General features: G+C 39.5%; 1 protein-coding gene across 4 annotated transcripts in view; it reads right to left on the minus strand.

Moving 5' to 3' along the window:
- The window catches only part of Nek10 (NIMA related kinase 10), a 172176-nt gene that overhangs the window by 21982 nt on the left and 133291 nt on the right, over nt 1-16903 (minus strand). For all 4 annotated transcript variants that reach the window (XM_045152444.1, XM_045152443.1, XM_045152445.1 and 1 more), the window contains 3 exons: nt 13354-13408; nt 10492-10529; nt 10253-10393 (listed from right to left, as the gene is read on the minus strand). In XM_045152444.1, the coding sequence (XP_045008379.1) occupies nt 10253-10393; nt 10492-10529; nt 13354-13408 (234 nt within the window). The remainder of the gene's footprint in view (nt 1-10252; nt 10394-10491; nt 10530-13353; nt 13409-16903) is intronic.

Here is a 16903-nt window from a genome sequence, read left to right on the forward strand (position 1 = left end):
TCTCATAACACATAACCCACAACCCCATGGGGAATACCAGCAACCCCACTGAGAAGTGCCCACAGAGGAATCAAGGGGTCAAGGGGTCAAGAAGGAGGAAAAAGATGGTACCAACACATAATGAATCCATACAAAGTATGTCCTTAATAAAAAAGTTAAAAATAGCTATGACTGCAATGGTCATAGACTCTGGGGAGGGGGGACCATTATTATTAACTGATTAAATGGAAATGCAGTAGCCATCAAATTTCCCTCTAAATATCTATATTATGTTTATTGCTATAGATTAGTTATGATAACATCTCCAGTCAGAAAACTTTCTTTTTGTAGATGGTGGTGTGTACTGGGGAGATTCAAAACTTGCCAAAGTACTGAGGATAAGTGAAGATTGAATATTCAGTGCTCACTGAGACATCTATAACATCTTCTCCATGGCTCAGAGAACATTATGGAAGAGTAAGCAGCACAAATGTAATAACCAGAAGATGGAAAGGAGCACTTTGAGATACTATCTCCAGATACAAATTGACTATTACTTTATGATCTCATAGCAGCTACTGCTTCCTCTACAAGATCTCCACAACAAAAGGGCTCATTGGAGCTGGATAGATGGCTTAATGGTTAAGACACTTGCCTATAAAGCCTGATTCTCCAGTACCCACATAAAGCCAGATGTACAAAGTGGCACAAGCATCTGGAGTTCATTTGCAGTGCCTAGAAGTCCTGGCATGCCCATTCTCTCTCTGTCTCTCTTTATTTACAAATAAATAATTTTAAAAAGATTTTTAAAAAGGGGCTAATCAACATTTCATCATGGACAAAGGAAAAGGATAGAAAAAGGTCATAGCAAAGAAGAGGGTCTTGTTGGAAAGAATTTCAATGAAGTGGGGTAGGTGATGTGGAGGACAAAAAGTACAGAGAGAAGATTATGATCAATTTATATTATTTTCATGTATGAAAACTGTCAATAAAAATTCATGTTACCATCCTACATGCCATGGCAATGTAGTAGAATGCAGTAGGAATGACCAGGTCTTCATGACAGATCTCTCATGAATAGGATTGGTTCCTTTTGAAAAGACACACAAGGGAGCTAGAAAGAGCCACTTATAAGCCAGGAAGTAGGGCCCCACGACACACCCAGCCTAACAGTACCCTGACCTTGGTCTCCAGCACTGCAACAGAAGAATGACCTCTTGTTTATAAACCACACAATCATTCCCTGTGCCACAGAGTGCATGCTCAGAGTGATTAGGCCAGAGATCCCAGTTCCTTCCCCACCTCCCAGTCACTGGTTCCCATACTTCTGCAGCTGGCTTGGGGCTACCTGGACCCTGTGGACATGCTTCTGAAGCAGGCCTGTTGCTCCTCCTTCCTGATTTATTTGCTTCTGGGCCTCCAACTCTTGGATCCCTTGCTGCAGAGCAGGCATGGCACAGTGTGAGTAGGCCAGAGCACCTGGTTCCTTCCCACCTTCCCAGTTCCCTGGCCCTAGTGCCCCTGCTGCTGGCTTGGGGAGCTGTGGTCCCTGCATCTGTGCTGTAGAAGTAGCCTTTTTGCTCTGGCTTCCTGATTGACTGGCCTCTGGGTCTTCAAATCCCTGTTCCCCTGAGCCAGAGGTATTCCTCATAATAGACAATAAAAGAAAAATAATGAAGAATCCAGCTCTAAGATTATATGATCACAAAGCCAAACTACAGAGAATACTTCAGGGAATACTCCACACAAAAATGTCAAATAACCAACCTCAGGAGCCTACAAGAAGAATATCACAATACTAAACTAGGTAGTCTCAAAATAGTATAAAGCCCAGGAAAGCACCAAACCCAATAAAGTACCCCATCATGGCAGGGATTAAGATAAACCTCACAGTTATAACCCTAAATATTAATGGTCCTAACTTACCCACCAAAAGACACGAGTTACTAGAGTAGATCAGAAAAACTGACCCTTCTATCTGCTGTCTTCAAGAAACCCACCTCATCACTAAAGACAGATACCTCCTCAGGGTAAGAGGATGGAAAATTATATTCTAAGCAAATGGAAATAAGAAACAAGCAGGTGTTGCTTTATTAATTATGACAAAATAGACTTCAAACCAAAAATAATCAAAAAGGACAAAGAAGCCCACTTCTTTATCATCAAAGTAATGATCCACATGAGGACATCACAATCATAAGTCTATATGAAATAAACACATGTGTGCTACAGATAATTAAATACTACTTGAAAATGAAACAGAAATAAATACTTATGCCATCCTAGTTGGGGACTTCAATAATCCACTGTCATAAATAGATCATCCAAAAAAAAAATCAACAGGGAAATAATAGAGCTCTACAACACCACAGATCAACTAGACTTAATGGACATCTATAGAACTTTCTACCACAATTGTACAGAATAAATGTTCTTCTCAGCATGGAGCCTTCCAAAAATAGACCATATATTAAGCATGCCTCCATAAATTCATGAAAACTTAAGTATCTTCCTGCATTATATCAGATCAAAATGCCTTAAATGTAGAAATGAATCAGCAAAACATCAAGAACTCTACCAGCTCCCAGAGACTAAACAACACACTTTTAAATAATGAATGAGTTATGGAAGAAATTAAAAACAAGTTGTAAAATTTCTAGAATTAAAGAAAAATGAAAACACAACCTACCAAAACTCATGGAACACAATGAAGGCAGTCTTAAGGGGAAAATTCATATCAATTAATGACTTCATAACAAAGAAAGATCCTAAATTAATAATCTAACTGTCCATGTAAAAGGCATTGGAAAAGTAAGAAGAATCTAACTCTAAGAGCTGTAACCCCACCAAAACTAAACTCAGAGCAGATTAATGTCCTAAAACAACCTATCACATTTATCAAGACTGAAAAGATAATCAAAAATCTTCCCAAAAAGAAAAGCCCAGAACTGGATGGCTTCTCAGCTGAATTCTATGAAACCTTAAATGAAGAACTGAAACCAATTTTTTTCTCCATTCCACATAATTGCAGAACAGGTAATCCTCCCCAACTCCTTTTCATGAAGCTCACTAGCATCACCCTAATATCAAAACCAGATAGTGATCCAACAAGAAAAGAAAACTATAGGCCTATATCCCTGCTGAACGTAGATACAAAGATCCTGAATAAAATCCTTACAAATTGAATTCAATAACAATTACAAAGCATTATCTACCTTGACCATACAGGATTCATCCCAGGAATGCAGGAATAGTTCAACACATAGAAATCAGTCAACATAATATACAACATAAATAAACTTAATCACAAGAACCACATGATCATCTCAATGGATACAGAGAATGCCTTTGACAAAATGCACATCACTTCATGATCAAAACACTAGAGAGAATGGGCATGGATGGTTTATATCTCAACACAATAAGGGCTATATATAAAGCACTTAAATCCCAAATAATATTTAATGGGGAAAGATTGAAGGAGTTCCCACTGAGATCAAGAGTAAGGCAAGGGTGCCCACTCTCACCACTGCTCTTCAATGTAGTACTAGCAGTCTTAGCCCAAGCAATAACACAAGAGAAAGAAATAAAAGGGACAGAATTTGAAAGGAAGAAGTTAAATTAGCCCTATTTGCAGAAGACATGATTCTATACATGAGGGACCCAAAACTCCCCATCTCAAAACTTTAAAACGTGATTAACTCCTTCAGCAAACTGGCAGAATACAAAATCAACACACAAAATCAGCAATCTTTCTATATGCAAAGCACCAATATACAGAGAAATAAATCAGCAAGATTGTTCCATTTTCAATAGCCACAAAAAAAAAAAAATCAAATACCTTGTAATAAAACTAACCGAGGATGTGGAAGACCTATATAATGAAAACATAAAAAAAAAAAAAAAAAAAACTCGAGAAAGAAATTGAAGAGGACTTGAAAAGATGGAAAGACCTCCCATGCTCCTGGATAAGTAGAATTAATATTGTGCAAATGGCCACTCTACCAAAAGCAATATACAGATTTAATACAACACCAATAAAAATTCTAGCATCATTCTTCACAGAGATAGAAAAAGCAATCTCAAAATCCATATGGAATGGCAGCAGGCCTCAGATATTCAAACACATCCTCAGAAAATGAAACACATCTTATGGTATCATTGTACCTGATCTAAAGCTACACTACATAGCTATAGTAACAAAAACAGTATGGTACTGGCATATAAACAGAAATATAGATCAATGGAACAGAATGGCAGACCAGAAACAGGTCAAGTAACTACAGCTACTTGCTATTTGACAGAGATGCCAATAATGTAGCCTGGAGAAAAGACAGCATTTTCAGCAAATGGTGCTGGATAAATTGAATAATCGTATGTAGAAAAATGAAACTAGACACTGTCATATCACCATATGCAAAAATCAACTCCAAAAGGGCTAAAGACTTCAATAGTAAGACCTTAAATTTTTCAACTACTGGAAGAAAAAGCAGGAGGAACTCTCCACAGTACATGAGTAGGGAAGGATGTTCTGAACAAGACCCCAGTAGCCCAGAAAATTGAACAGTATCTCCACCAGTGGGATCTCATGAAGCTAAAAAGCTTTTATGCAAACAACATACCATAATCAGAGCCAAAAAAATTACCCACATGATGGGAGAAATTTTTCACCAGCTATACCACTGACAGAGGCCTAATATCTAGAATCTACAAGAAACTCAAAAAACTAAACAATAAAAAAAATAAAAAGCCCACTGAAAAACTGGGGTAGAGAACTGAATAAGGAGTTCTCAGAGGAAGAAATGAAATTGGCTAACACACCATTAAGAAAATATTCAACATCCCCAAGCAGTAGAGAAATGCAAATTGAAACAACTATGAGATTCCAGTTTACTCCAGTAGTAATGGCAGTCATTTTTTAATCTAACAACAACAAATTTTGATAAGGATGTGAGGAAAGAGGAACCTTCATTCACTGTTGATGGAAATGTGAACTTGTACAACTGCTATGGAAATTAACATGAAGATTTCAGAAAATCATGAATATAGAACTACTAACAGACCCAGGGTAGTAGATAGCTTCAAGTTACTAAGATGAACTTCCAAACCAGACACAGTTAGGGAAGAAGGGATATTTATTGATGCTTACAGATCCATGGGAAGTTCTATAATAACAGAAGAAGCTGGACTGCTTTCACATGTCCAAGCAGAGAAAGAAATGCCACAGACAAAAACCCAAAAGCCACACCACACAGCACACTTAGGAATTCCAGGCAGAACTCAGAACTCAGGCACTTTGCATATTTTTACATTGGAATTCCAAATGCACTACCATACCTTAGGGCTGGACCCTAAGATCTGCCCAATGACACCTCCTCCAGCCAAGGCTCTGCTCATCAGGTATTTTGTCATAGCAACAAGAAGAGTAACTAACATAAAACACATGGGAAAGTGTAATGTGTCTGATTCACTACTGCACTATCTTTTATTCATTGGTGTGTGTGTGTGTGTGTGTGTGTGTGTGTATGTTTTCCACTGCAAATGAGCACCAGACACTTGTGCCACTTTGTGTCTGGCTTATATAAGTAGCTTGGGAATTGAACCCAGGCTGCCAGGCTATGCCACCAAGTGCCTTTAAGTGATGAGCTATCTTCCAGCTCCCTGCACTGCCTGTTTTCTCAACAAGGAGAAAAGGACCTCTCAAGATAAGCATAAACTCATTTATCTCATGAAAACCAAGCCAGTGCTGCAGACAACACTTAAAGAGACACTATACACAGAGGAGGAAGACAGTCTTAATTATGATAACAGAAAATAATAATTTTATGAGAGGAAAATATGAACAAAGGAAGTAAAAAGGAATCTACCATTTCTTTTTTAAAATATTTTTGTTCATTTGTATTTATTTATTTGAGTGTGACAGAGAGAGAAAGAGACATAGAAAGAGAGAGAGGGAGAGAGAGAATGGGCCTCCAGCCACTGCAAATGAACTCCAGATGTGTGTGCCCCCTTGTTCATCTGGCTAACGTGGGTCCTGGGGAATCGAGCCTCAAACCGGGGTCCTTAGGCTTCACAGGCAAGCGCTTAACCATTAAGCCATCTCTCCAGCCCAGGAATCTATCATTTCTAACAGTGAATCAGCAAACCCTTCATACTAATAGGGGAGAAATTAAAGAATAAACAATGATCTCCCAACCAGAAAAACAATCAATAAAATTATAGAAATTATCAAAACTTTGTCAATAATAACCCTAAATGTAAATGGTTTTAATTCTCTAACTAAGAGATAGAAACTACATGATTAGGTTAAAAACAAGATCAGCTATCTCTAAGAAATAAACCTTACTACAGACAAGGAAGGAAAAGATGGAAGGTAGTTTGCAAGTGAATGGAACCAAAAGCAAGCTGGCATAGCATTTTGTTTCTTTCTTTTTTTCGAGGAAGGGTCTCACTCTGGCCCAGGCTGACCTGGAATTCAGTATGTAGTCTCAGGATGGCCTCGAACTCATGGTGATCCTTCTACCTGTGCCTCCTAAGTACTGGGATTAAAGGTGTGCGCCACCATGCCTGGCTTTAGCATAGCTTTTTTAATAGCTGAAAATGTAGACTTAATTTCATTAGACAGAAGAGATAAAGAAAACCACTACATATTTGAAAGAGGAGAAAATCTATCAGTAAGAAATTAGAATTATAAATATGTATGCATCAAAATGGACTCCCAATTTCATATATCAAAGACTACTTTCATATTTGGTCAGAGAAGATTCTTTTTGCAGAGGGACTCAAAATTTGTCAAAGTGCTGAGAATAAATGGTGAGCAACAGCACTAAGTGGGACATCTTGATCATGCCTTGCAAGGGTCAGGGAAGAGCACAGAAGAAGGGCCATGAGAGCGGGTGGATGAGGAGGAGTGTTTTGGAAGGGGACCAGGAGGAAGGGGAGTGAGGAGGCTAGCTGTTATGTTTAGATTTTTATTTCTGTTTATGGCAGATTTTTATTTCTGTTTATGGCAAGTGGACTATTCTGGTTTCCCATTTATAGAAATATTAACTTCCCTTGTACATAAGTCCAAATTAAGAAAGTGTGTCAACCTTAAGACAAACATTAGGGAAACAGGAGTAAAAATGATATTCAGATATGGCAAAATCCATGTAAGGGAAATTCACAAGTGACTGAAATTGAAGAAATAGTGGCAAAAGAATTGGCATTTTCATTCAAATACTCAGTGCCATGCTAATTACTGCCAGCGTCTTCACCATGTAATGTAAGAATTTCTAAAGTTTCATTTGTGTTGACAGGAAACTATATCTCTTATTCAGCCTGAGGAATATGAACAAATTAATGATACAATCTAGTTAATATTAAAAGATGAAACATGGGGTCTTTTAACAGTATTTACTTGTACTTTTGTATTATTTGTTCTACAGGAATTGCAGGTGTCTTTTAGCACTGCTGTTATCACACTATGAAGTCAGAACTCCCTAAAAATCAGTCAGCAAAATCATATGAGGCAGTCCTATGGAAATCTAAAATAATGGCTCCCACCTGTGTTCTGCCACAGCACATGAAAAAGAATGTTCACATGCAAGGTATATTCTTAGGAACTTGTTGGCCTTGAGAGGTCCGGGTGTGAGGCCTAGTCGAAGTTCCTGAGCCCAGCTAAAGTTTGGCAACCTGTCTCTGGCCAGCTAGGACTCAGCAAGATGCCTAATGGCTTCTTGCCTGCTACTTCTGCGCAGGAGTTGGAATTATCATTTCAATAGTCACAGTTTACTATTGGCCCTTACCTCTTCCCCCATCCTAAAATCCCCGCCTTCGTCCCCAACATTATATAGGCAACCGCTTGTAACAATAGAGTTCCTGCTTCCACAAGACTCCCGACTCAGTGTGGTTTTTCTCCAGTGACTAGGAGAGGTTCTGAGTCGTCTGACGTCCACCCTTCTCCTCAACCCTTTGGGAGGAACCAGCTGGCCTGGTCCTTCCTCAGCACTACCTGTCCACCAGGGAGGAGCCTGGCAGGAACTAATTCAGATTTTCACAAAATTATTCCTTCTTTGCCATTTTTTAGACTATTTACTCAATTCAGGGCTGTAGATGTTGATTGTTTAATTTCCACCATGATCCTTCCTATCCAAAAATTAATTACTAAATAAAAATATGCTAATAGAACATTCCCCTTCCTTTCTTAAACAACTGATCCACACATGCCACATTATTGAAATCAACAAACAGTTAAAAATACAGAGTCAAGGTCACAGTCTCCAGAAACACTGAGATAGTGACTGGAGTTCAGCTAAGGCATAACCTATAGAGGCGGTGACTGGAAGTAGGGTATTTGTAACCTGCTAAGCCACCAAGAGTCCATATATTTATAAGATTCAGAACAAAACAATTCTGTAGTAAAATAGGGAAGAATAAAGATCCTATGTTTTGACATAGAAGCAAAAAAGCTCACAGGTACCCAAGTTTATCATGCACATTATTGTGCTCTACAGTGTTAGTGGAATTTTTATGGGGAAAGCATTCACTGTCACTTGAAGTACTTTAGTACATTTGGATTCAAATTTTAAGACATAAGATCATCAAATTAAAAACTAGTTGTTATGGGCTGGAGAGATGGCTTAACGGTTAAGCACTTGCCTATGAAGCCTAAGGACCCCAGTCCGAGGCTCGATTCCCCAGAACCCAAGTTAGGCAGATGCACAAGGGGGCGCATGCATATGGAGTTTGTTTGCAGTGGCTGGAGGCCCTGGCGCGCCCATTCTCTCTCTCTCCCCCCTCTTTCTCTGTCTGTCACTCTCAACTAAATAAATAGAGATAAAAATACTTAAAAAACTAGTTGTTATGACACAGTATAAGAATAAAAGGGATAGATAAATAGATTTATCTTATAATGTAAATCATTTGTTTTACATGTTCCAGAGATAAGATCAACATGAACAACATAGAATCAAGCCTTATGTGATACTCACTCAATCTACCCTTTAGGAAAAATGAGTTGCTATTATGAATTACAATAGAGCTATGACTCAATTGTTAGTATGAGAGTTCTGCTTTTTCTGTCATAAAATCAATCAATAACAATCATATCACTTCATGTTTATATTGTTAACTTACCATGGTCATAATAGCAGCAACAAAACTACAGTTAACTTTGTATTTTGGGGCATTTTAGTAGTAAAACAATTTTGTTTTGCAACTAAATTGATATTGTAATGGTTTAAAATTGTCACTAACACTTTCAAAGAAAGTTTAGTAAACACAGCTACATGGCCCAACTATTGTAAATCCACTCATATTGTATTCACTATGCAGAGTAATACAAAATGATATGACTCAAGACAGCTAATGTGGGGCTTGAGAAATGGCTTAGTGGTTAAGGCATTTGCCTGCAAAGCCAAGGGATCTTGGCTCAATTCCCTGGACCCACATAAGCCAGCTGCACAAGGTGGTGCATGAATCTGGAGTTTGGTTGCAGTGGCTAGACCCCAGCACACCCATTCTCTCTCCCTTGATCTCTCTTTCTCTTTCTCTCTTTCTCTGTGTATCTGTCTCCATCTTTTTCTCAAATAAATAAATAAAAATATAAAAAAGAAAGCTAAAGTGAAAAGAGAATCAAGTTACAATTCCAAATTAACCCAACACAATATACTCACATGTATGTTAAGCACACTCATTAAACTTTTTGCTGAACTGTCTAGGTTTAGCTAATAATTTTACTGCTACAGGTGGATACTGATCCTCTCTAATAGAAATTAAAAGAGGTTAACTCATCCTTCTCTTTCCACACCATCATTATAATAATTTGTGTTTACAGATACACAAGTTTTAAGCTGGAGAAGGTAAATAATACAAATATCATTTTATTCAAATACATATAAAATAACTTTAAAATGATTTTCTGTGCCAGGAAATAGAAAAAAACACCGACTCTCTTTCTGGTATTATGAAGGGGTTGAGTTTTCAGAAATATCTACGTTATAAAACAGTGACTATTTCTTGTTAGTAGCTGCACTTTGAACACCACTAGCTTAACTGGTTAGCACCAAGGTCAAAATGCAAAATTTGGGGGAAAAGTCTACAATATTTTAATCAATAAGTGAACACAGAAAGCATTTTGCTATCATTGGACTGTAACAGTGGTGGCCAAATCACATAGAATTCTGCCATTTGTATCACAACTTCTCAAGTATCATCCAGACAATTGAGGCTCAACTCCAATTCTGTGTTCACTCACTGTGCACTTAACATCAGGCGATCTAATGAGTACTACCATGATCTTTGAGACTGCGGAGAATCCCAGCAGGCAGGCTGTGGGACTGCCACCCTGCCACTAACTCCGCCTCTACATCCTTAACACGGGCCCTGAGCATGAGGGGCGGAGCTTTCACAAGCAGGTCGAGTGGCAGCAAAGCTGAAGGAAGAAAGGGGGAAAAGTAGAAAACTGTGACATCGATCTCAATGAGTAGCAAGAAGGCATATGTGACGTCATTGTCGTCAGCTCTAAGTTACCTGGCCTTGGTCTTGATCCTAGTCCACCAATGAAGTCCCTGGAAACAGAACCAGAAGCCTTTAGGATTTCTTCAACTGGAATTTGATAAACATTCACCAAGATTTACATTTTGTTATGGGCTACATGATGAATATAAATAAAAGCTACTTTCCCACAAGACACTGTCAACAGTTTGGTGGAGAGAAAAATACGCTTCCAACATAGAGCAGAAGGGGCATCCCCTTGGTAAATGGACATACCTTGTCCCAAAAGGGTGGTTTATAAGTGCTCAAGATAACTACCAGCTTACATCCTACTGTTCTGAATGACTTTTTTGCTAGTATTTCAAATCAAAGCAGTGTTTATTTTTCCGTTTATTGAGATAAATTTTAGTGGATTCCAGGCTGAATTATAATTATGTAGCTGAAGCTGTCCTTGAACCCCTCATTCTCCTGTTTCTACCTTCTAAGTACTGGAATGACAGACATACACAACCCCACACAGCTGTGATTAAAAACAAATAATATTACTTTTTTTGTATGTTTTTCCATGATTTGTTCCTCATGCCTTCAAAGGAAAAAAAAGCCCTCTGTTCCTATGAAATGATTTTTACATTTATAAATGTTATATTTTTCCTTAGGGCTTCCAGTTCTTTTAACATTCCTTTGTTTACTTCATTCCAAAATTCTACATTGCCCTTTCATTTTGAAAATTGGTCTGGGAGCTTCTGCCCTACGGGTGGCCCTCATGACCTTCAGAGACACTCATGAACGATCTTCAGTCTTAGTTTTCTCTAGTAACCTAGATCCAAATTCTAATCATTTTCTTTAACTAAACAGAAACAAGTCATAAGAAGCTCATGTGGATGCCACATAATACAGTAAGAATGTTCTGGACATTTAAAGGTGCATGGTGGACATTTGCTTACCAGGACTGGACTCAGGAAACATGGCTGTTTGATGATTCTCTTGCTCATACCCTTTCCTTTTAATCATACACTTTTCAATACTCACACAACTCTAAATTACTAAGTGTAAATACCTGAAACACATTAACCTACTATCCAACATAAGCACAAATCTTAACACCCAAATCTGGCTCATGCTGAGCTACCCCTCTACCCTTTTCACCTTTCACCCCATTGACCCCCACCAAGTCAACTTCTTCTTGATCCCATAATTGTTTTTCTGTCCTAGTCACAGCCCAAGTTTCAAAAGCCTTGAAATGTAAATGACACTTGCCGGCTTTGGACAGCTCATGAGCTCTCACTGACCCTGGATAATGATACAGGAATATTTAAAGACAGTAGGGTAGATCTGCCTTCCAAATGCTCAGCACAAGGTTGTTTGGCAGAACTGAGCATCGAAAGACGACTTCTGGAGGTTGAGAGATGAGCAACATTTCTCTCTCATCCTTTTACACAGTGAACCAACCACCTAAAATGACCTTACTTTATCTCTTTGCCTTCTTGTTAAGTCTAGCATTATCTAATGCAACTATGGTAGCAAGCTACAAACATAATTAAAAAATTTCTGCATAGATACACTTTAAAAAAATGAATAATAAAAAGTAAAGTAAAATTAAGCTGGGCATGGTGGCACATGCCTTTAATCCCAGCACTCGGGAGGCAGGGTAGGAAGATCACCGTGAGTTTGAGGCCACCCTGAACTACAGAGTGAATTCCAGGTCAGCCTGGGCCAGAGTGAGACACTACCTCGAAAAACAAAAAAAACAAACAAACAAAAAGAACAAAACAAATAAAAAAATTAGCTGGGCTTGGTGGCACAGGACTTTAATGCCAGCACACAGGAGGCAGAGGTAGAAGGATTGCTATGACTCAAAGGCCTAAGACTACATAGTGAATTCCAGGTTAGCCGGGGCTCAAGTGAGAAATTACCTCAAAAACCCAAAATGTAAAATTAATCTATTTTATTTTAAACAAATAGGTCCAAAATATCACTTTGACATATAAACACTAATGATATAAAAGTATGGTTCTGTAGTTGTACTAGGCATATTTCAATTGTTCAAATTAGATATACATGCCCAGCTACCTCTATATTCAACTTTCCAGACCCTTCTATCGAAGCCATTGATCACTGTCCCCTTACACACATCATTATAGTCACTCTATGGAATTGCAAAGCCTGACACCACACAGACCTCACTAGCTTAGAAGGTGAATAGAAATACAGCTTGTGGCAATAAGTTTCCTGTAAGTTTGTCAGTATTCTAGAAAATTTTATAACAACACTGATACTGAATTAGCTAATAACTCATACTAAGACAGCTAGATGACCCCCAAATATTGCTCCTCTGGATTAAAAGGGAACGCTCCAAATATAACTCACTGTACCTGGCAGCTGGATGTGGTTGTTTGAGGAAGTTCTGGCCAAATGTGTGTGAGAAAGAAGTAATCATAGCATCTGGGCCATATCTTTAAAAGGAAAGGTGTCCCCTTTCCTCTCCTTGCCCACATTTCCCAAGGGGAAGCTGAGTATCCATACCCTGAATGTGAGACAGGACAAGTTTTAAGGAGCTAGTTGACTTTCCACAGCACAGCTTCTATGCCCTGGCCCAGGGCAAGAACAGAGACAACTGTGTGGGGCAACACAGATATCGCTTCTCAGGTTTTTGGCTAAGATCAAGTGTAGGGTAACAGAGACAGAAGGCAAGACTGGACAAACACTCAGGTGACCACTCTCCCTGTAATGGCACTGGTAAACCACCCTATAGAATGAGAAGGCATGTTCTAACAGCTCCTATTTCCACATGCCAGTGGTGACTTCTGGCAGTCCAGGTACAACTTAGCCACCAACTGGCCCTGCTTTGAAAAGTACAAAGCTATCTCTAAGGAGCTCTACTTCACAAGACATATATACCTTGCTTGGGATTGCCTTTCTCCTCCTGAAGCACTGAAACTTCTCTTTAGGATGCCTGAAACAAGAAAATAAAGATAGCTTAGGTTATTTCCTCCAGAAACCTGGGTTTTATTGTTGATATCTAGTTTATTTGCCTGCAGTGCTAGTGAGAGAACCTGGACTGTGTGCGCTGGCCAGGTGCCCTGTCCTAGGTTGCATCTCCCGCTCCTGCACGTTTTCTCTACTGTTTCACTTCCATTATCTGAGCAAGTATTGAAGGGTAAGTGAACCAATGACATCTGACCACTGACCTTGGTGGGCCATAAAACTTTCCTGGACCATAGCATGGTAAGGGACACCCGTTACAAAGCAAGCTCATAACTCAAAGATCCAGCCTCAAGAGCGATTAGGCCACTGGGTGGATGATTAGTCCCTATCTTCTCCCCCATTCTTCACTCCCAAAGACTCCCCATCCCTCACCCTTCATATCTCCAATCCCTCCTACAGTCCAGCACAGCAGGAGTTTCGTCCCAGGAGAGCTGCTGTCCCTCCAGTAAAAACAGTATGTGTTGGCTTTTTCTTTCCCTCTTGTATTTCTCATGTCTCTCTTGTAAACCCCAAATTCTAACTGGTAACAAAATCTGGTTTCCTTGGTGACCTTTCCCCTTTTACTTATGCTGTCAATAAACTCAGTTTCTAGTCTTTTGCTTCCCCATTTCACCATTTATTCACTTTCCTATTACCCATACTTTTGGCACAGACATCTGTTGCCATTTTATTCTCACACACACTCAACACCTCAACAAAAACCATTAAGGTAAGGCTCAGACACAGTCTAGCACCATGGAATGTCATCTTCCCAGACCCCCGTAAGTCCCTGTCCAGGTTAACATTTTCATCTTCCTTTACTACCACCTATGTTATTATTTTTCAGCCTTAGGTATAATATTTATATCACCTGTAAATGCCATGCCATATACAGGAAAATTTATAAGATATATATTGACTAGATCATAATGGCTAATAGATTTAATATGATTTAGGAGTTTTTTTTATAATGGCTCAGATTAATATCACTCTCCTGAAGAAGTTGTTTTCATGCCTGATTCGGTATCATCTAGAAAACGTCATTTGGGACAACAACCTGCCATGGAACAAAGTACAAAATGATGTTTGGCAAATGAAGAATCAAAACCTGAGACTCCCAGAAGCCACACTTGTGTCACTAGAGCTTCAAGAATGGACTGCAGCAATTGTGGAGAAATAAATGTTATCAATCCAGAACCAACAACATTTTGGGTTATATTAGCCTTTTTTTTTAATTAGTTATGTACACAGTGTGTATACAGCCATGTTGATACCATCATTAGTCTCCTCCCTGTCCTGCCTCCTATGAAGGGAACCTCCTTATTGAGGAATGTGGGTCATGCATTGTGGGGTTAGCCATCAGTTATGGGGAGGCAATGTCTCTGTGTATAATGCTCCAACACGTGGCTCTAACAATCCTTCCACCCTCTCTTCTGAGAATTTCCCTGAGCCATGTTGGGTTCCTTTTAGGTCTACTTCAGTGATGAGACTTGGGAGCCTGTTTCAAAGCCAATAATATTATTTTTCTGTATATGACCTGATATCCCTCTGTAATCAGCTAAGATGTCAGTTATTGTTAGTTAAGAAATCTCAAAGCTCTACTCCCTTCAAGTTAAGCCTATCCTGTCTCTGACTCATAATTTATTTCCCTATATGATAGGGCTCCTCCACCCCCACAGTTTAGCCTCTTCTTTGACTATAGTCCAACAGATTTAGTTATTCCTTGATAACCATTCTGTATTCATAGGCCTCTCTCTAGCCTCCTGTGTTTGCAGATACAGATTTCTTTTTTTCATGAGAGAGAAAGAGAGGGAGAGAGAGAGAGAAAACTGGTGTGCCAGGGCCTCTAGCCACTGAAATTGGACTCCAGATGTATGTGCCAACTTGTGAACATATGCAGCGTGGCATACTTGTGTCATCTTGTGAGTCTGGATTACATGGGCCCTGGAGGGTCAAACATGGGTCCTTAGGCTTCGCAGGGAAGTGCCTTATCCACTAAGCCACCTCTCCAGCCCACATATTTCTATATCTTGACAAGACAGAGGCACTACTGTGCTCTCCCAGCACAGCTTCATCTGGAGGGATGCTGTGTCTTGATAGCCCTTCCCCCTTATTTTCTCCTTTGAGTATGTCAATTGAACTTTCCCTCCCAAACTAGAAGGAAGAGATTAAGGTTTCAGGGTTGCTTATACCCCCTACCCACCCCACCTGCAATAAATAAACCCAGGTTCTAGTCTGGGATCCTGGGTTTACTATGGTGATTCCTGGTCCCCTCCTCACCTGAATGGAAAAATCAAGGGCCCACCTCACTGAGACTGAAATATCATAACTAACATGATATTTTGAAAACCCAGGAAAACTGTCTCCATGGTTTTCTAAACTCATCATTTCTGGTGTTCTGGGCTAACAGACATACACCTTTATGTGGGACCTTGCAACGTTGCTTATTTCCTTTGATGTACTTTACATTTTCCAGTCACATAAGTCAATCTTTTTGTCTGTCTACTTGTACAATTTGTTTTGACAGTTCCTACTACAGATGATTTAAAAAATACCCTTAAAACTCTGAGACTACCACCCAGTTCATGCTCACCCCCTAACTCTCCTTCAGGAAAAATGCCATGCCTTCCAGAGACTCTTCTTCCCAGATTCCAAATATATAAACAAGTATGGAATGCAGCAAATTTCAGAAATTCAACATCTTATTGCTGAATGCCAAGAAGTCTGTCCAGAGACTGCCCCCTGCTTCCAAATGCAGGCTAACTTAGATATCTCCAAGAGAGCTTGGTACCTGGCTAGTATTCTCAGAAGAAAGGAGTTCAAACCAATTGGCCCAATAATACCACTTAGGCGACCTTCTCTTTGCCTCTCACACACCACAAGTACCTGCCCCTTTCCTAAGAGTACTTGAGTCTTCACTCTCTGCCCCACCACTTTGGGAATCCACTATAGCTGAAAGAGCTTCTTATCTAATAATTTTGAATTGCCTCTCCCAATCCCCTTCACTGGCAACCTATAATAAAAATCTGACTACAGCTCTGGATGAACCCAAGGCATTCTTTACACCCAACAGGATCTGGTTGGCCTGCACCTCTGCCCTTACCATGTATGTCACCCTCAGGGAGTTACTTCCAAGATCTACACCTACAGTGGAGCTGATAGCGAACATCTCATGCTACCCCCAGTCCCCTCCTCCTTTGAAGTTGCTACTCCCCCCTGCCAACTACATACCAAGTATCAGCCCTTTTAAATCTTGTGCCTTTCAAATCTTGAACTTTTTAATGTCTTCCTCCTCCAGTTCAGGACTAGCCAAAAAAAAAAAAAAAAAAAAAAGACACATCAAAAACACCATGCTGCTCAACAACCATCACCTCAACTGGGACTTCTGCACACTTCAGACTCTGAGAACAGGCCCCTCCTCCTTCATTTTGGTTTTCAGGATCTGGAATGAAGGGTTAATGAACCACTGACCTCAGTCCACTGA

This window comes from Jaculus jaculus, chromosome 6, assembly GCF_020740685.1.
Source record: "Jaculus jaculus isolate mJacJac1 chromosome 6, mJacJac1.mat.Y.cur, whole genome shotgun sequence".
Lineage (NCBI taxonomy): Eukaryota > Metazoa > Chordata > Mammalia > Rodentia > Dipodidae > Jaculus > Jaculus jaculus.